At 58.7% G+C, this 20,141-nt stretch overlaps 1 protein-coding gene across 2 annotated transcripts in view; it reads left to right on the plus strand.

Annotated features, from left to right (window-relative positions):
- The window catches only part of ADGRA1 (adhesion G protein-coupled receptor A1), a 42,829-nt gene extending 24,747 nt beyond the window's left edge, over nt 1-18,082 (plus strand). The window contains exons 5-7 of one of the 2 annotated variants that reach the window (XR_007729010.1): nt 13,718-13,816; nt 14,744-17,789; nt 17,887-18,082. Coding sequence is in view for 1 of the 2 variants with exons in the window: in XM_050805512.1 (XP_050661469.1) it covers nt 13,718-13,816; nt 14,744-15,926 (1,282 nt within the window). In the remaining variant the exon portion in view is untranslated. Of the gene's footprint in view, nt 1-13,717; nt 13,817-14,743 lie in introns of both variants that reach the window. The other variant, XM_050805512.1, reaches the window with a different exon arrangement.
- Nucleotides 18,083-20,141: the final 2,059 nt, after the last annotated feature.

Consider the following 20,141-nt stretch of genomic DNA (forward strand, 5'->3'; position numbering starts at 1 on the left):
TGACCCTCTAGTCCAGGCCTGAGCTTTACAGATGGAGAAACCGAGGCCCCAGAGGCACGGAGGCTCACCCAGAGTGCTGGCCGGGCCACCAGGACCTGGCATCTCACACTTTGGCGGTCCCCTGACTCTGTAGACACCGTGAGTACCTCCCCCTCCTGCTGGTCCTGTTGTCTGCTGACAGCAGCGTTGGTTGAGGATGGGAGGAGGGGCCACGTGGCACAACCCCTTCTCCACCCCCAGGAGTAGCACCAAGCCCAGTGCCAGCCGCTTAGCTCCCCTGAGCAAGAGCAGAGGACACTGGAGCTTCGAGGGCAGAGCAGGACACACCGCCACTGATGCCTGGGTCCAGTGGTGGCCCCTCGATGCCACATGTGGCCTGACATCCTGGAACACAGGTGCTCTTCACAGCACAAGTGATCCTGCAGACCCATCCGTGGGTACCCACTACGAGTGGACATAGCGACAGTGCTATGGCGTTCAAAGCATCTTGTCAGTCATGAAGCATCCTCGGCTCGTGTCTGGAGCCGGGCATCGTGGTGCCATCTGCAGGGCACGGCTGGTGCCTGGGACAGTGGAGCTGTCCTTCTCCACCTGACTGCTGTCTTGCCAACCTGCCTTCCTCCTGGTGCCCACGGCGTCCTCCTCCATCCATCCTCAGCAGTGATCGAATGCAGAGGAGCCCAGGATGCACTTCTGAGGCTCGCCTGTGACTTTCCAGAGATACTTAGACAAATGGACGTAAATAGCTCTTGGATCCTAGCAGGAATTCTCAACCTGATTTCTCTGAATTCAGAAGTCACAGTTAACTCAGAATGCTAACCGGGCCAGGGACCACGATCTCACAGAGGGGTCCTGTGTCCCAGGGAGGTGAGGGTGCCAGGGCTGTCTCCTGAGGTATCTGCTACCCGCCCCTGCACTGCCCGCTCCCCGAGGCCGCGTCTGCACAAGTGATTTCCTTGGCTCCTTCTGCTCCTGGGCGGCACCAGCCTCAGGTCCACACCTGGAATCCACCGTCTTTCCTGTGACAAATGACCTCGGCGCATCGAAGGCCCCCGGGGGCCACAACCTCTATGAGTGTGACTGGCTGGTGGGGCAGCGCTGCTGTCCTGGGGACACGCTTCCCGTGGAGAGGCGGCTAGGAGCCTGGGGGGCTTCATCGAGGGGTTCTGGAAGGGCTCAGTGGTCAAACTTCAACGTGCACCTGGGCCTCACCCATCACCTGAGTGGGGCTGTCCCGAGTCCACCCCCAGCTCCTGAGCCCTCCTCACCCCTCAGCCTTCCCCTGGGCGGGGCTGGCACAGGCTGGGGTCCTCCACATCATCTCCGGCAGGGCAATGGCACACAGGCTCTGCCCAGTGGTCAGCAGCAGGCACGGGCAGGCACAAGGAAGAGGCAACCCCAGAGTAAAGGGAAACCGACAAGGCCTCTGTACCGCGAAAGCCGGGCTCTGGATCTGGCCAAAGAACGGTCCTCATGAGGCCACAGCTGGACTCAGCCTAGAGGCCTGACCCCAAAGGACATGGTGGATCAGGGGTACCCTGAGAAGGGTGGCCCCCAGGCCTGGCCCATGCTTGGCAGAAGGGTTTGCAGCGCTGGTCAGCCGCCTCCTTGAAGACGGGGGGAAATGAATAATCACAGGTGGCTCCCCGGGAAGGAGCCCAGGACCCCACGGGCACTGTGAGGACTCAGCACAGCCAAGGACCGGCTCATGGTGCTGTCATCCCTCCCGGGCCCCTCGAACCACCCACTGCTGGGACCCTGGACACGTGGGCTGCAAGTCTCCAGCCCTCACTGTCCTCAAGATGGCCATGTCCCCTCATCCTCTGAGCTGCCAGGGCCACACATCAGACCCAGCCCCGAGACACCACTGCCAGGTCCTGGTGTACTACAGCCCCCAACCCCTCCCTGCCTTCCAGAGACTCTGCCCCAGGGGAGAGCTGGCGCTCTGCTCCAGCATCCACCCAGCAAGACCCTCTCCCTACTTTATCCCTCCCTCTTACCCCTCCCCCTTTCCCTCCCTCCTTTCCCTCCGCTTTCCCCTCTCCCTCCCTTGACTCCTCCCCTCCCCTCCTCACCTTCCATGGGCTCCAGGTCAAGCCCAGGGCTAGATGCATGCCTGGCCCACCCATGCCGCTCTGCAGGGGCACTCCTGGTGGAGCCCAGGCCCCCTGCCGCCCTACCCTGGGCCGCTGCCCAGCTCAAGGCCATGATGGACGAGTGTGGATTGGGTGAAAGACACAGTAATGAAATGTGGTGAAAATGCTCCTAGAAGCCCAGCTGTCGCCTTGCACAGTCCCTCGGCCTTTGGGGGATCCCAAAGCTCTCAGCTCCTACATGGTCCAGGCTTTCTCAGTGCCCCCCGCCCCCCTGCTGCCACACACGGTCCCTTCAGGGCCACCACGGCCACTCCAGCTCCCTCAGTCCCTGTCTGGTGGGCGTCCCCTGGCCCTGCCCAAACCCTCCTCCCACCAGACCACACCCAAGGCCGCCCCCAGCCGCCCCGCAGCACACCCAACCCCCCACAGGCGTCCTTTCCCTCCGGTATGGCAGCCCTCGGCCCCCACAGGCATCCTCTTCCTCCGCTGTGGCAGCCCTCAGCCCTCTCATGATGAAGAGCCTCCGACACCCAACCAGAAATATGGGGCAGCCTAAGGAGGGCCCCCTTCCTCTGTGGTGGGGACACCGCCGATGGAACCCCAGGCTTCCTTCCTGTTGGCCACGCCTCTTTCTTTCCTGCATCCTCTCCTGCCCATCAGACCCCACCCTCTGGTCAGTTCCGAGTCAGGCCAGGGGTGGGCAGGCCCCTGGAGCAGAGGCTCCTCTGGGAACCCAAGGCGAATGAGGAACACCAGGATAGTGTCAGCAGACAGATGCAGGTCTGACCCCTGGTTCGGGACAGAGGACGGGGAGGGTAGAGGGTGGTGGGGATGCTTTTCACCATCACTGTCCCCATCCAGTCACTGGAGCAGCTTGTGGAAGGTGGCCTCGGTCGGTCATGCTCTCTGTAGTGGGGTCCAGGGCTCAGTCGCAGGTGCTCTCGTGGAGGCACAGTCAGAAGGGGGAAGGTGAAGGTATGAGCCAGCCGGATGCCAGTGTCAGAGCACCCCAAGTGAGGGGTCAGTGCCCGGCAGGAGCTGAGAGTCACATGCTGTCTGGTCCAGAGTGAGGACTGCTGGCCGCCCTCCTGTGAGTGGACAGAGGGACACAGTCCAAGGCACAGAGGCAGCACCCAGAGTCCACCCCTGCCCACTGCCTGGGTCCGAGACCCGAGAACTGTGCACACAGAGCAGGCACCTGCCCAAAGCCTGGCCTGAGTGAGTGCCCAGGGTGCCCAGCAAACACCCACGGAGCAGCCAACTGACGGTGCATCCAGCCTGGAGCCCCACAGAGGCCAAGCGCTCAGTGTGGCCACACCAGACCTGCCCCCTGGGAGGTCCCGTGCACTGTGAACGCAGCCAGGGCACGGCCCGAGAGATTGCCTGGGCTGGGAGGCCCCAGGATCAGGCCCTCACTAGCCCAGGCACCTGCTCAGGGCTGGTGCTCCTTGGTCTTACCCCTGGAGCTCAGGCCATGGACAGTTGAGAGGAGATTGGCAAGGGTCAGCTCAGCATCTGGAATGGGCCTGGAGAAGGGGATCGACTGTGTCCCTAACCTCAGCCGAGTCCCATGTGTTTCTGGGTTCTGCGCATGTGGCCTCAGTGGCTGAAATAACGGGCAGCCAGCAGTGACTTAGAGACACGAGACTGGCTGCAAGGCCACTTGCAATCTGGTGACTTCATTCTGGGATCCTGGGAGGAGTCCCTGCCAGGCCCAGCTCCCCTGTCACCCTAGTTGCCAGCTCCAACCAGTGGCCAGGCAGCAATCATCCCCACCCGTCCCTTTGCCCACACGCTGGTTGTCCTCCTGTCCCGTCCGGGACAGCAGGTAGGGCTGTGGCCAGTTGACTGGTAAAGCTGTGTTTGACAGTGGAGCCTGGGAGGGAATGAGCCAGCTGATCAGGCCAGCCAGGTGAGCCCTGTGGGGAGCTGGACGTGTCCCCAGGCTGACACCACTGCACCCAGTCAGCACTGGCACCAGCTTCCAGATGATTCTCTGGTCTCACCGTCTCCAGGAACTGCGGCCCCACCAGCCTCTTCCTGCCTCATTTCCCAAACTTCCTTTTCATTAGAGAGCAAAACCCCTTGAGGACCAGCGGCTGTATGGTCCACGGAGGCCTCAGGTAACAGTGCCCACAGGATTTTTAAGTTAAGGTATGTACGTTGTTTCTTTAGGCATAATTGCTATCGCACTTAGTCAGCTACAGTACAGTGTAAATACAACTTTTATGTGTTGTATTAGTCCACTGTCACACTGCTATAAAGAAGTACCCAAGAGTGGGTAATTTATAAAGGAAAGAGGTTTAATTGACTCACAGTTCCGCATGGCTGGGAGGCCTCAGGAAACTTACAGTCATGGTGGAAGGGGAAGGAGAAGCAGCACCTTCTTCACAAGGAGACAGGAGAGAGAAGGGAAGAGCAAAGGGGGAAGAGACTCCTATAAAACCTTCAGTCTCGTGAGAATTCACTCAATATCATGAGAACAACATGAGGGAAGCCACCTCCTGATCCAACCACCTCCCACCAGGTCCTGCCCTCAACACATGGGGATTACGGGATCACAGTCTGAGATGAGATTTGGGTGAGGACACAGAGCCAAACCATATCATGTGCACTGGGAAACCAAAAACTGTGTATGATTCACTTTATTGCAGTGTTTGGAACTGAACCTGTACCATCTCTTCAGTGTGCACACACATCACACACACGCACTCACACACCACACACATGCATTGCATACATGTGCACATACACTCATGCAGTTACATGCACTCACACACACACCACACACACATACACACACTTGCACTGCACACGTGCACACCCAGGCACTTACACGCACTCACACTCACACCACATACACACTGAACACATGCATACTCAGGCACTTACATGCACTCATACTCACCACACATATACACACACTTGCACTGCACATGTGCACACTCAGGCACTTACACGCACTCACATCACACACACACACTGAACACGTGCATACTCAGGCACTTACACGCACTCACATTCACCACACACATACACACACTTGCACTGCACACATGCACACTCTGGCACTTCCATGCACTCACACCACACATACACACACCTGGACTGCACGTGTGCACACTCAGGCACTTACACGCACTCACATCACACGCATACACTCTTGCACTGCACATGTGCACATTCAGGCACTTACATGCACTCACACTCACCACACACATACACACACACTGCACACGTGCACATTTAGGCACTTGCATGCACTTACACTCACCACACACACACACTTGCACTGCACACATGCACACTTAGGCACTTACATGCACTCACACTCACCACACACATACACTCTTGCATTGCACACGTGCACAGACACTCATGCACTCACGCACTCACATCACACACATACACTCTTGCACTGCACACGTGCACACACACTCATGCACTCACGCACTCACATCACACACATACACTCTTGCACTGCACACGTGCACATTCAGGCACTTACATGCACTCATACTCACCACACACGTACACACACTTGCACTGCACACATGCACACTTAGGCACTTGCATGCACTCACACTCACTACACACATACACACACACTGCACACGTGCACACTTAGGCACTTGCATGCATGCACACTCACTACACACATACACTCTTGCATTGCACACGTGCACACACACTCATGCACTCACACACTCACATCACACTTGCACACACACCCACGAAACGCCGTACATGGAGCACAGCTCAAGTCACAGCACCGGTGAAACTTTAGCTAAGCGCAAACTGAGGCGGGTGTGGCAGAGGAGGCCATGAACATGACCTGAGGCCTTCGCAGACCATACAGCCGCTGGTTCTTTATTGCTAAAAAAAAATGCTAGTGACTTCCGCAAGTCGTAATCTCCCTGCGGGCAGAGGGTCCCGCCTCGATGTGGACCGCTGGGGCTGACCAGGGTGGTGGCGGCTGAAGGCTGGAGTGGCTGCGGCAATTTCTTAAAATAAGACAACACTGATGTTTGCCACATTGATTTTTCCTTTCACAAAAGAGTTCGCTGTAGCACGAAGTGCCGTTTGATGCATTTTACCCGCAGCAGAACTCCTTTCAAAACTGGAGTCATCCTCTCAAACTCTGCCACGGCTTTGTCAACATAGTGTATGAAATATTCTCAGTCCTTTGTTGTCATTTCAGTAGCGTCCACGGCATCTTCACCAGGAGCAGATTGATCCCAAGAAACCTCTTTCTTTGCTCATTCATAAGACGCAGCTCCTCTTTGGTTACGTTTTACCACGAGACTGTAGCAATGCAGTGCCATCTTCAGGCTGCACTTCTAATTCTTGGGTGGCCAGGAGCAGTGTCAACTAGCAGCAATATTTTGCAAAGAATCTTTTTGAGCAATAGGTCTCAACAGTGGGCTTTAAATATTCAGCAAACCGTGCTGTCAACAGATGTGCTGACACCAGGCTTTGTCGTCCTCTTACAGAGCACAGGCAGAGTACATTGAGCATCATTCTTAACGGCCCCGGGATTTTCCGAATGGTGAATGAAGATCGGCTTCAACTCAAAGTCCCCGGCCGCGTTAGCCCCTAGCAAGAGCGTCCGCCTGTGCCTGGAAGCTTAGAAGCCAGGCACGGTCTCCTCTCTAGCTGTGAGAGTCCTAGAAGGCATCTCTTCCAGTAGAAGGCTGTTTCATCTGCGTTGCAGATCTCTTGTTTAGGCTAAGCGCTGTGGCTCATGCCTGTAATCCCAGCACTTTGGGAGGCCGAGGCAGGCAGATCACCTGAGGTCAGGAGTTCGAGACGAGCCTGGCCAAGACAGCAAAGCCCAGTCTGGACAAAAAAAAAAAAAAAATTAGCCAGGCGTGGTGGTGGGCACCTGTAATCCCAGCTCCCGGGGAGGCTGAGGCAAGAGAATCACTTGAACCTGGGAGGTGGAGCTTGCAGTGAGCCGAGATCACGCCACTGCACTCCAGCCTGGGTGACAGAGCAAGACCCTGTCTCAAAAAAAGAAAAATCACTCTTGTTTAGTGCAACCTCCCTCATCGCTATCCTGGCCAGATCTTCTGGAGAACTTGCTACAGCTTCTGCATCAACACTTACTGTTTCACCCTGCACTTTTATGTTATGAAGATGGTTTCTGTCCTTAAACTTCATGAACCAACCTCTGCTAACTTGGAGCGTTTTTCCTGCTGCACCTCTCTCAGCCGTCATAGGGTTAAAGAGAGTTAGGGTCTTGCTCTAGATGAGGCTTTGGCTTGAGGGAACGTTGTGTCTGGTTTGATCTTCCATCCAGACCATTAAAACTTGCTCCACATCAGCCATGAGGTTGTTTCACTTTCTTATCATTCGTGTGTTTGCTGGAGGCAATTTTCTTCAATACTTTTCCTTTGCATTCACAACGCGGCTGTTTGTCACAAGAGGCCGAGCTTTTGGCCTATCTCTGTTTCGACATGCCTTCTTCACTAAGCGTAATGATATCTAGCTTTATAAATAAAGCAACAGACGTCCAACTGTTCCTTTCATCTGAACACTTAGAGGCCATTGTAGGGTTATTAATTGGCCTAATTTCAATATTTTTGTGACTCAGGGAATAGGAGGGAGATGGGGAACAGCCAACCCGTGGAGCAACCAGATCACACAGGACATTTACCCACTAAGTCCACCATCTTATACGGGCGTGGTTTGTGGAGCCCCAAGACAGCTACCACGGAAACCTCAAAGATGACTGATCACAGCTCACCATGACAGACATAGTAATAGCGGTAAAATGTGAAATATTTAGAGAATTACCAAAATATGACACAGAGACATCAAATGAACACATGCTGTTGGAAAAATGGCCCTGATGGACTTGCTCAACGCTGGGTTCCCACAGCCTTCACCTGTGAAAAACGCAGGACCTGCAAAGCCCAGGTGCACCTGTGCGTGTGTGAGTGCCTGTGCGTGTGTGAGTGCCTGTGCGTGTGGAGGGCCTATGCATGTAGAGTGTGCCAGTGTGTGTGTGAGTGTGTGTGTGCGTGGTGTGTGCCAGTGTGTGTGAGTGTGAATGTGTGTGCATGTGCGTGTGGTGTGTGCCAGTGTGCGTGTGTGCATGTATGTACGTGTGTGCCTGTGCATATGGTGTGTGCCAGTGTGCACGTGTGTGCACCTGTGCATGAGTGTGTGTGTGAGTGTGCATGTGTGCCAGTGTGCCGATGTGTGTACGTGTGTGCCTGTGCATGTGGTGTGTGCCAGTGTGCATGAGTGTGTGTGCATGTGTGTGCCTGTGCATGTGGTATGTGCCTGTGCGTGTGCCTGTGCATGTGGTGTATGCCATTGTGCGTGTGCCTGTGTGTGTGTGAATGTGCATGTGTGTGCCATTGTATGTGAATGTGTGTGCCTGTGCATATGATGTGTGCGTGTGTGCCAGTGTACATGTGAGTGTGCATTCGTGAGTATGTGTGCTTGTGTGTGTGATGTGTGCCAGTGTGCATGTGTGTGCGTGTGTGCCAGTGTGCATGTGGTATGTGTGTTCCAGTGCGGGGGGCATGTATGCATGGAAGTGTCATGCAAGCAAATGTGTGTGCACATGTGAGCATGCATGTGGTGTAAGGAGAGGTGCAGCATGGAGGCAGAGGCAGTGCCGCCCGCCTGAGCCCAGAGATGCAGTGTTGGTCTCAGAGGGGCTGTCCTGGGTGGCACCTGGGTCCGGGACCTTTTCGCTCGGGCTTTGATGGTGCCACTGCACCTGGGGAGAGGTGTGAAGTGTCAGCCATGGCGGGAACCGAGCCGTGGCAGGACCACACCCATGGTCTGAATCCTTGCTCCATTTCCCCATGTCCCAGCGTGCGTTGATTCTGACCATCGGCTCCAATCAGCAGCGGGCAAGTGTGTCAGGAGGGATCACAGAGCCGGCAGCACCCAGGCGGGGCACGTGCTTCTGTGGATGGTTTAAGGCACCCATCCTCATGCCACATCCGCACCATGGCTCCTCCCCGAGGCTCCCCAGTCACCCGCCGTGAGCAGCAGCATGTCCATCCTGTAGCTGTGAGTGGCTAGGGTTCACGCACCGCTGGGGCCACACCACAAGCTCAGTGGATAAAGCAACTCAGGGGGATCATCCGACAGTCGAGAGCCGTAAGTCCAACATGGGACCCGCTGGACCGACATCGAGGTGTGGGCAGGGCTGCCTCCCTCCCCCGGCACCTTCTGGGGCTGCCTCAGCCGCCATCACTCCTGGGCTTGGGGCCTCCTCCACCCTGAAAGCCAGCAGCCCTGCATCTTCTCTCCACTGGGATCTCTGCCCTCCCTCTTAAGAGGACCCCGGTGATGTTGTCAGTCCAGCCAAACAACCCAGGACAGTCTCCGCTCTTCACCATCGCTCATTTAACCACACCTGCAATGTCCCTCTTGACGTGTGAGGTGAAACCTTCACTGGTTTCAGGGAAGAGAACATGGATATCTGGGGGCGTTATTCAGTCGACATAGGACGGAGCTCCTGTTCTCCTGTGCAACGCTCATCTACCTGCCCCAGCACTGATGGTCACTCCTCCCTCACTTGGCCCTGGGTCACGTGGCGGTGCACTCAGGGCTGGTCCCGGGCTCTGCAGCCTCCCCGGCCAGGCCACCCTCCCCAGCTCTGCACCCTCCCTGGCCAGGCTACCCTCTCAGGCTCTGCACCCTCCCCAGCTCTGCACCCTCCCCAGCCAGGCCACCCTCCCCCGCCTCTGAGCAATGTGCTCTGCCATAAGTCAGCTCCCGCTTTGCTCCTCTGGACACCTCTGGGTGAGGTTCACAGCTCCCAAGGGGAAGCCATTAGGATTTCTCGAGATTCAGATCCGCCCTCCCTTTCTAGAAACCTTCATCTAACGCAGGCGTTGGCCTGAGCCCCGGAAATCATGTAACCAGGAGATGTTCCAGTGAGTGGCCTGGCATGGCGAGCCACTGTCCCGACGCTGGGACCTGGGCACAGAGGGGTGGCTGGACATTCCTCGACGCCCAGAGTCCACCTGGGGTTTAGATGGGATTCTAGGTAACAGAATACGACGCTTGAGTGACAGACGCGTCAGCGCCCAGAGGAGGAGGACAAGCTGGACCCCCACCCTGACTGGGGCTCGGAGCCATAGGAGAGGGTGTTCCCAGCTGCCAGACGGGCAGGAACCACCCCCCGGACACAGGTGGGCTGAGGCGGTTGTGAGTGGCCCACGTCGGGCGGTGGTTGGTGGATGCTGGACCCAGCAGAGCCCCCCGCCCCGCCCCAGCCCCAGCCCCGCGCCTGCGAGTCCACGGCAGTCACTGCCCAGCGGCGGCGGCGAGAAAAGCGGCGGCCTCCAGCGCCCTCTGCCGGCCGACCTGCGCTGCGCGCCGGGACGGAGCCCGGAGCCGGTGGTCCTGGCAGGCAGGGCCGGGCAGGCAGCTTGGAGACGGCCGGCCGGGCACAGACAGACCCTCCCACAGGCTGCAGCGGGCGGCGTGTCCTCTGAGCAGCTGCCAGCAGCTTCTCCACGCCCGCTGCAGGACACTGGGGTCCTCAGGAAAAGACCTGCAGCCACAGGAAGGCAGGGGAGCTCACGGTGCTTCATCGTCTGGCCAGACCCAGGCAGGGCCTCTGGGACACGTCAGCTGCTCCATCATCCAGCCTTGGACGCGCAGAGGCCACTGCTGCAGGCCTTCTTGCCGGCTCCTTGTGGGTAACTGGGGCCACGGGCCACAGAGGAGCGTGGCAGGCTGGCCTTGCTGCACAAAGCACGCCCTGAGCCATCCCTGTCACAGCTGTGCCTGCTGAGGATGCCAAAGGGGACTTCAAGGCCAGAACCTGTAGCTCCATCTCCTGCAGAGGGTGGAGGGCTGGCTCGGAGACAGTGGCCTCCTGTGTGTCCAGAGCGGGGTCTAGGGGATCCCTGTGCCTGGCAGCAGCAGGACCCTGGGGGGCTTTCTGTGCCACCATTGACTGTGGGAGCAGAGCAGAGGTGCCCATGCTGACATCACAGGCCGGCCGGGTGTGGACAGCTGAGCCCAGGCCCTGCTAGAACAAGCTCTGGATGGTACTGTCCCGGCCAGGTGCCCGTGGCCTCTATAAGAAGTTGGGTCTGCTTTCCCACTCCATGTCCTGTTTTGCCACCTGTGGGCTTCACAGCCAACTCTTTGCCAAAGTCATGTGCGGCTCACTCCTCCCTGTCTTCACCTTCAGAGAGACATTGGTCTTTATTTCTCCCGGGCCCCCGCCCCGCTCGGCAGGAACAAACCGCCAGACTGACTGGGTGACAGCGTCGGGCAGGTTTCTCCTGCTTCCCATCCACTGGGGTGGTTGGATGTCTTCTCAGAAAATCAAAGGACTGTCTCTGGTCCGTCCTGCACCACAACTGTGCGCCGTGGGTCCGTCCTGCACCACAACTGTGCGCCGTGGGTCCGTCCTGCACCACAACTGTGCGCCGTGGGTCCGTCCCGGACACTCCTGCATCCCATGGGCCCCTCTATCTCACTGTCTTATCATCGACTTTACCTGGCATCGGTGTAACCGCTGTAGCTCTCTTAGTCTCACAGTTGGCATTGCATGGCTTTTTCCATCCAGTTACTTTCAACCTACTTGTGTCTTATATTCAGTGTTTCTATTCTAGTCACCATGTTCCATGAGCTTACTATCTATCCTGATAATCTCTGCCTTTGGATTGGAGCTTTTAGCTTGCTAAAATTAATTGGAATTTTGATTTGGTTGGATTTAGTCTACATTTTACTCTTTGTTTTCTGTTTTTACCACTTTAAGTGATTGTTTTGCTCTTTGGAATTCTTCCATTTCTCCTTTACTTCCTTCTTTTGGATTATTTTAACATTTTTTAAAATTTCGTTTTAATGTATCTATTAGTTTTTTTGTTTGTTTGAGACGGAGTCTCACTCTGTCGCCCAGGCTGGAGTGCAGTGGTGCGATCTCGGCTCACTGCAACCTCTGCCCCCCGGGTTCACGCCATTCTTCTGCCTCAGCCTCCCTAGTAGCTGGGAGTACAGTCACCCGCCACCACGCCCAGCTAATTTTTTGCATTTTTAGTAGAGACGAGGTTTCACCGTGTTAGCCAGGATGGTCTCAATCTCCTGACCTCGTGATCCACCCACCTTGGCCTCCCAAAGTGTTGGGGTTACAGGCGTGAGCCACCGCGTCCAGCCTAGTTTTTACCTAGTTTCGTATGGTTGCTCTAAGGGATTAAAATCCACAACCTTTCCACATCCTATGTAGAGTAAAATTGTTCTCTTCATATAACACATTTATAAAAAACTTGCAACTGTATAGGACTGTTTCCTGCCTCCCACCTTTCCTCCCACAGATGCTGGGCACAGCACCATCCCCACGTACCCTACACAAGGCAGTGCTCAAGTTCTTTCTTGAAACAGTCATTGCAAGGGGGAGGAAATTAAGAAGGGGGAGACAAAGCTTTTCTATTTATCCCTCAGCGTTTCTGGTGTCCTCCTTCCTTCCGGACAGTCCAAGTTCCCCCAAGCAGCCCAGGGGCTCCCTGCTGTTCTGATGAAGTCCACAGCATGGACCCCCCACCCAAGGCCCACCGTGCCGGTCTGGTTAGGGTTTTCCACAGGTGCGGTGCCTGCGGAAGGGTCCACTACCCTCCACCCTGAATAATTTCAGCTAGCATTTCCTGAAATACAGGTCCATACATGGCAAGTGCTCTTAGTTTTATTTTTATCAGAAAGTGTCTTTATTTCATCTTTATTTCTGAAGGAAATCTTGGGATATAGAGTCTGGGAAGCACAGGTTTCCTAGGGGGTCCCCGAGAACTACCAGACCCAGGGCCACCCCTCCCACCCCTGCACCTTGGAGCCCACTGAACACGTGGGGCAGGGGTCCGTGGCCGACCTGGGTGTTCCCAGCAGCCGGGGAGACAGCACCCATGGGGGATGGTCTCTGAGCCGGCCCCTAGGTCACGCATGCTCCATAGGGCCGGCAGCCAGGGTCAGGCCAGGGGCTGGAGGCGGTGAGCAAATGCACCTGGTCCGGGACACACAGCATCATGCATGGACCCCTGGGTGCCCTCAGCACGATTGCCAGGCCCTGCAGAGGGGAAGGTCAGCCCCTGCCCTGGGCTTGGGCTGTGCCTGTCAGGATGAGACTCTGCCCCTCCAAGGCAGGGTTCCTGGGTCTGACAGGGAGCAGAGACTTCCGCCCTCTGAACCTCTTCCCCTGAGGCTAAGCGGGGCTTTAAAGCTGTTTAAAACGGGGCACCACGGGTCACTGGCCACGCGCACTACCCGTGGGGAGGGGCCATGACCTGGAGACTCAGTGGGACATGCAGCTCCCTGTGTGACCCCACGCCAACCCGGGGAGCGGTCCCGCCTGCAGCCAGGGGCTCCCTGCAGCTGCAGAGAAATCAGCGTCTAACAGAGCTCTCCCGGGGCCCACCTGTTCCGGGACCTGGCCAGGGCTCTCTCCAGGCGCAGAGGCCCGCGGGAGGCCAGGCGAGGCCGGCACAGGCTGCTCGGTCGGCGGTCGGGGGTCGGGAGTCTTGGTCCCCTCCTGCTCCGCCCGCGCCCGCCGCTCTCCCTTGCCCCGCGGAGTGGGGGAGGGACAGCGTGTACCCGGAAGATGCAGGCAGCGTCTGCAAGGGGGTCAGCGCCTTCCTCTCCGGCAGGTTTTACCTCGTCAGTGGAGGGGTCCCCTTTATCATCTGTGGGGTCACGGCTGCCACGAACATCAGGAATTACGGGACAGAGGACGAGGACGCGGCGTAGTGAGTACCGGGTGCCCAGAGCTGGGAGCTGGGAGCAGCGGGTGGGCTCTGTCCGAGGTCCCTCCCGGACACCTGCAGTGGGGGAGACCAGGACGAAGCAGCAAGGCCTGGGCCTGGACCTGGGGCTCGCCCAGAGCTGCGCCCCTCCCAGCTCGCGCCCCCAAGGAGTGCGCAGTGCCCCCTCCTCTCCCAGGGACCCCAACCTAATCTTTGCCTCTGGATGAGTCAGGCCTGGTTAGCCTTCTATGGGAGGGGCCTGGGGACAAATAGCGATTTGGCAGCATCATGGAACTCAGCTGAGAAGGGAAACCCCATAGAGTAGAACGAACCCAGCCGTCCCGCCATCGGTGCCCAGAGCCAGCCTGGAACCCCTGATTCAGGCCCTCAGTTCCTTCTGCGGCCCCAGGATGGCCCGCCCGCCTGCCCTCCGCCTGGCCCCGCCCACCCGGCTCCACCTCCACCTCCACCTCCACCTGACCCCGCCCACCTCACGCCGGCCATGCCCACCCGGCTCCACCCTCTGCCTGGCCCCACCCATCCAGCGCTGCCCTCTGCTCAGCCCCGCCCACCTAGCTCTGCCTCTTCCTGGCCCCACCCACCCCACACCGGCCCCACCCACCCGGCTCTGTCCCTGCTCCTGCCCACCCAGGCCCACCCTGCACCTGGCCCCCCGCCCGGCTCCACCTCCGCCCACACCTGGGACACTTTCCTGGCTCCCCGACCTCCCAAGCTGGTAGGGCCAATAGGGCCTCGTTCCCATCCACACTCTCATCGACTCTAGAAGCCCCCAAGGCCCCCAAGCCGCAGTTGTGCAAAGCCACTTGCTGGTCCGGGCGGGTGCGGCGCCCTTTGCTCTGCAGGAGGAGTCCTGAGTCCTGAGTCCTGGCCGTGCTGGCCCAGCTGACGCTGACGTGCGTCTCCCCACAGCTGCTGGATGGCCTGGGAGCCTAGCCTGGGCGCCTTCTACGGCCCAGCCGCCGTCATTGCCCTGGTCACCTGCGTGTACTTCCTGGGCACCTACGTGCAGCTGCGGCGCCACCCAGGGCGCAGGTACGAGATGCGCGCACAGCCCGAGGAGCAGCGGCGGCTGGCCACGCCCGAGGGCAGCCGTGGGATCCGGCCCGGCACCCCACCCGCACGCGATGCCCCTGGCGCCTCGGTGCTGCAGAACGAGCATTCCTTCCAGGCACAGCTGCGCGCTGCCGCCTTCACGCTGTTCCTGTTCACGGCCACGTGGGCCTTTGGGGCGCTGGCGGTGTCCCAGGGCCACTTCCTGGACATGGTCTTCAGCTGCCTGTACGGCGCCTTCTGCGTGACACTGGGGCTCTTCGTGCTCATCCACCACTGCGCCAAGCGCGAGGACGTGTGGCAGTGCTGGTGGGCATGCTGCCCACCCCGCAGGGATGCCCACTCCGCACTCGATGCCAACGGGGCCGCGCTGGGCCGTGCCGCCTGCCTGCATTCGCCGGGCCTCGGCCAGCCACGGGGCTTCACGCACCCACCGGGACCCTGCAAGATGACCAACCTGCAGGCCGCACAGGGCCACGCCAGTTGTCTGTCCCCGGCCACCCCGTGCTGCGCCAAGATGCACGGCGAGCCACTGATGGCGGACGAGGCACACGTGCACGCGCAGGAGGAGGGTGCCTTCGGGCACGACCCCCACCTGCACGGGTGCCTTCAGGGCAGAACTAAGCCGCCCTACTTTAGCCGGCACCCAGCAGAGGAGCCCGAGTACGCTTACCACATCCCGTCCAGCCTGGACGGCAGCCCCCAAAGCTCACGCACAGACAGCCCCCCCAGCTCTCTGGATGGCCCGGCAGGGGCACACACGCTGGCCTGCTGCGCCCAGGGTGACCCCTTCCCCATGGTCAGCCAGCCTGAGGGCAGCGATGGGAGCCCTGCCCTCTACAGCTGCCCCACGCGGCCGGGCAGGGAGGCAGCGCTTGGGCCTGGTCACCTGGAGATGCTGCGGAGGACACAGTCCCTGCCCTTTGGTGGCCCCAGCCAGAACGGGCTGCCCAAGGGTAACTTGCTAGAAGACCTGCCGTTTGGCACCGATGGGACCGGCAACATCCGAACAGGACCCTGGAAAAATGAAACTACTGTGTAGACAGAGCAGGGGACACAGTGTTCCTGGAGGAGCTTCAGAGCAGAGTGGGGGGCCCATCTGCCACATGAGGTCACTGGGGGCACCAAAGTGACCCCACCCTTCGGAAGCAGTTCACACCCCTGCCCCTTCCTTGTGAAAGACCTCAGCGGGGAAAAGCTCTGGGCCACGCCCACTCCTTTTATCCCAGTTCCACGTGCTCGTCCCTGCACAAGGTCATCTGGTTTCTGTCCTGTGGCCTCCAGTCCTGGGGCGCCCCAGAGGCAGAGCAGGGGCTTCCATCAAAGGACCCACCCAGACCCCAGCGTGGCCCTGCCCGAGATGCCATCCACGGAGTCCTGGCTTCCCCTGGTGTGGCCAGGCGGGGCCGAGATCACAGCAGGGGGCTGCCCTGACCTTTCCCAGTGTTCAATGTGTGTGTCTTGCGTTCTGCTCCAGGGGTGGTGGTGGCAGGTCTGTCCCCAGCATTCTCACCCTGGGCAGAACCCTTGGGACCCACTGCTGTCGCGTGTCTGAGCCACCCCTGCAGCTTCACGGGACCCCTGCACACCTCTGCCCACTCAGTGTCCCCTGTCAACCTTGTCCTTGTCACAGCCCCAGCCCTGCAGGGCTGAGAGCACCACGGATGCTGCGGGCTGCAGCCGTGCTCTGGACTTTGGGGATGGCTGTCGGCTTCAGAGGGCCAATGGGGTGCTCTTAGGGCCCAAGCCTTGGGAAGATGCCCAGACATCCGTTAGTGAAGATTCGACTTCCAAAACCAGCCACCGTTGGGACTGGATTCCACTCCAGTATAGGCACTTGGCAACAAGGTTTATTCCAAAAAGAAGAGGGGCTGGCAGACGGGACATTCTCATGGACAAAATTCCTTTCCCTTTTTCTCATCTCCATGAACATCTGGGCACCAAGCCCTGACTCAAAGGACAGATGTGGATGACAACAAGCCTTCTGTGAAAGCAAGTGGCCCGTCCCTTGGTGGAAGGGAGTCCAGAGGGCCGTGGGTGTGAAACTGTACACAGTTTTCCCTCCCTCCCTCCTCCTTGTCTGTGACACGTGTTCACCCACACACACACACACGCACACAAACACATGTGCATATCACACACATATACATACACACAAACGTGCATATCACACACATACACATGCACACACGTGCATATCACACACACACGCACACACACAAACGTGCATATCACACACACATACACATGCACACACACAAACACATGCATATCACACACATACACATGTGCACACAAACACGTGCATATCACATGCATACACATGCACGCAAACGTGCATGTCACATACACACACAAACGTGCATATTGCATACATGCACACACACGTGCATGTCACACACATACACATGTGCACACATAGTTAACACACACATGCACCTGCCATGCACATCTGTGCATACACGTAGCGGTGTGTTTTCCAGCCGCCCACACACTGGGTTTTCATTGGAGAGTGTTTCACCCTGCAAACGTCAATGTCAGCAGACTCGTGGGTGCACTCTGCTATCTGGTCGGGAGGTCTCACCAGGCGCAGAGCCTCCCTAACGTGCACCTCCGTGAAGAGGGGTGTTGGGGAGTGTTCCCGGCACCTGCTCGGTGGAAGGGCTCTCTGGAGGCTGGCACTCAGTATGTGAGTATGAGGAGCCCCACCTCCCGGGGTGTTGGTAAACTTGACCATGACGCTGTAACCCACAGTGTGCTCCTCCCAGCAAACCCCGTGTGTCCTTACAGGTCAACCAGACGGGCCACCGGATGACTGCCAGGCAGCTCTGCCTCCGCCTCACCTTTTCACCTGCTTCCGTAGCTGGTGTGAACCCGAATCCCCACGCTGTGCTGTGTACACACTGTAGGTGCAGAACTGTTCACACAAAAATACAGTCTTGGCATCGTTGGTTCTTTGTGAGGCTGGTTAATAACATCCCCGTGTGTTTTTCTCACCCTAGATGGGGGTAGAGGAACACCTGAGCGTGTGGCCCCCTTCTGTGTCCTGGATCCCGGGGTGAGGCTGCTCTGCCTGGCCCCTCCAGCCCCTCATGAACTTTCTGCCCTCAGTGCTCCTGGCTGAGCAGAGAGGCCTCCCATCATTCAACCAAAGAAAGTCAACATTAAACATTAAACCTCTGTGTGTTTCTATACTGACTTAGCCTCGTGAGTCCACTTGGGACCGGTGTTGGGCCATATCCATTTGCACGTAACGTTTTGGAGCATAAACATCCACAGCCCGACCACCCCAAAGGGCTCCTGGCTCAACGTCAGCTTCCACCAGACCACGGAGCCAGAGCCAAACCCACATTTCGCATCTGACTTTTGTGCCACTTCCTTCCTTGAGTGTGCCCGTGTGCCTGCGTGTCGGGTGGGATGGAGCGTGGGTGCGTGCCGACCTGTGTGGGCATGCTCGTGTGTATGCGTGTCAGATGCAATGAAGTGGTGCACGGTGGCCTGTGCGGGTGTGTGTGCCTGTGTGTCCTCGTGTCAGATGGGATGGAGCGTGGGTGCACGCCAGCCTGTGCGGGTGTGTGTGCCCATGTGCCTGTATGTCTGCATCTTGGATGGGATGGAGCGTGGGTGCACGCCAGCCTGTGTGGGTGTGCTTGTGTGCCTGTATGTTTGTGAGTGGCATGTGGGTTGTGTGGGTGTTGACGTGTGTGTGAGAGTGTGTGCCTGTGTGGTGTGCAGGTCCCTCTGTGGGAGTTGTGTGCGCACATGCACGTGTGTTTGAGGGTAAGTGTGCATGTGTGTGCATGCTCTTCAGAGGAACAGCTTGAGGTGGCCCCTCCGCCCTGCCTCTGTGCTGGTGTGTCACCTACCACACAGCAACACCGTGATGACTTTAGTCAGCTTAAAGGACTAGGAAGCAGAGGCCGCCTGTGCCTCCAGACCCTGACAGTTCTCTGGAGCGGTCCTAGCTGAGGAGGCCTCCAGTCCTGGGAGACACACACACAGTGGCGTCTGCTGCATCTCCCGCGAGGGCCCCGACAGGGCTCAGATCTGGGCAGCTCTGTTTCTGAATGAGCTACCCCTGCAGGGGCTTTGGGCAGCTAAGGAGCCCCCACAGGTTCTGTGGGGAAGGGTCTGGGTCGGGGCCCACAGGCTCCACCTGCCTGACCGGGACTGACGGCAGCTGCAGGAAGCCTGTGTGGGGACCCTGGAAGGAGCTCGGGGCCCTGCCCTGATGTGGTGAGTGCACCCCACATGCAGAGACCGGCTGCAACGGGCACTTCCGCACCTACCCAGTGCCCAGATGGTGCCTGACCAGTCCTGCCACTTGCCCCCTGACCCTTGGTGCTTGCATTTCTCAGGGGATGCTGTTGGGACCAGCATAGGCCTGAGGTGGAACAGTGGGTGTGTTCACTGCGTGCGGACCGTGGACCCTGCTCCCCTGTGTCCCAGGTGGACCCTGCTCCCCCGTGTCCCACGTGGACCCTGCTCCCCTGTGTCTCACGTGGACCCTGCTCCCCCGTGTCCCCCATGGACCCTGCTCCTCTGTGTCTCACCTCGTCACACTTCCCCTCCACTGCGCCGCCAGGGTTTGCACCGGAGCCCAGAGGCTTCCACAGAGCCGTTACCGCACAGGCAGCTTGGGGTGGAAATCCTGCCTGCCGTACTCAAGGCCAAAGACTGTTCTGTAGCCTTTGAGGCGGGTGGGGTGGGGGTACCTTGGGCAGGTGGAGGCCGGCCCTATGTCTGCAGAGGCAGCATGTGCGCAGGGAGGCAGGGGACAGAGGAGGTGGGGAGAGAACAGGGTGAGCACCCCGTGAGGACAGACAAAGTGCTGTGAGACCAGGTCAGTGGTGGGGTAGGGGTAGGGCCTGGTGGGCATCCGGGGAGGCTACTGGGGACAGGGACAGAGAAGCCAATTTGGAGGGTCCCTGGGGCCAAGTCTGAGCAGGCATCCGAGTGCTGTGGTTGTTCAGGGCAGGTGGAGCAGGAGGGGCATAGGAGGGCCTGGCACACGTGAGAGGCCTGTCCCTTGGGCCACAGTTAGAAGACCAGTGTCTCCCAGTGAGACAGGTCAGGCTGCAGGGGCTCAGCGGCCAGACAAGCCCCTCATGCCCACCGTGCCGGCTCCTCTGGGCCCAGAGGGAGGGCTGCTAGGTGAGCTGGGGCCCACCAGGGCAGCTCCCACCACCCAACGCTGGCTGTCCAGGCCTCCTGGGGGCTGCAGGGCCAGAGCCTGAGCACAGACATGGCTGCCCAC

The sequence above is a fragment of the Macaca thibetana genome, chromosome 9 (assembly GCF_024542745.1).
Source record: "Macaca thibetana thibetana isolate TM-01 chromosome 9, ASM2454274v1, whole genome shotgun sequence".
NCBI classification, from domain to species: domain Eukaryota; kingdom Metazoa; phylum Chordata; class Mammalia; order Primates; family Cercopithecidae; genus Macaca; species Macaca thibetana.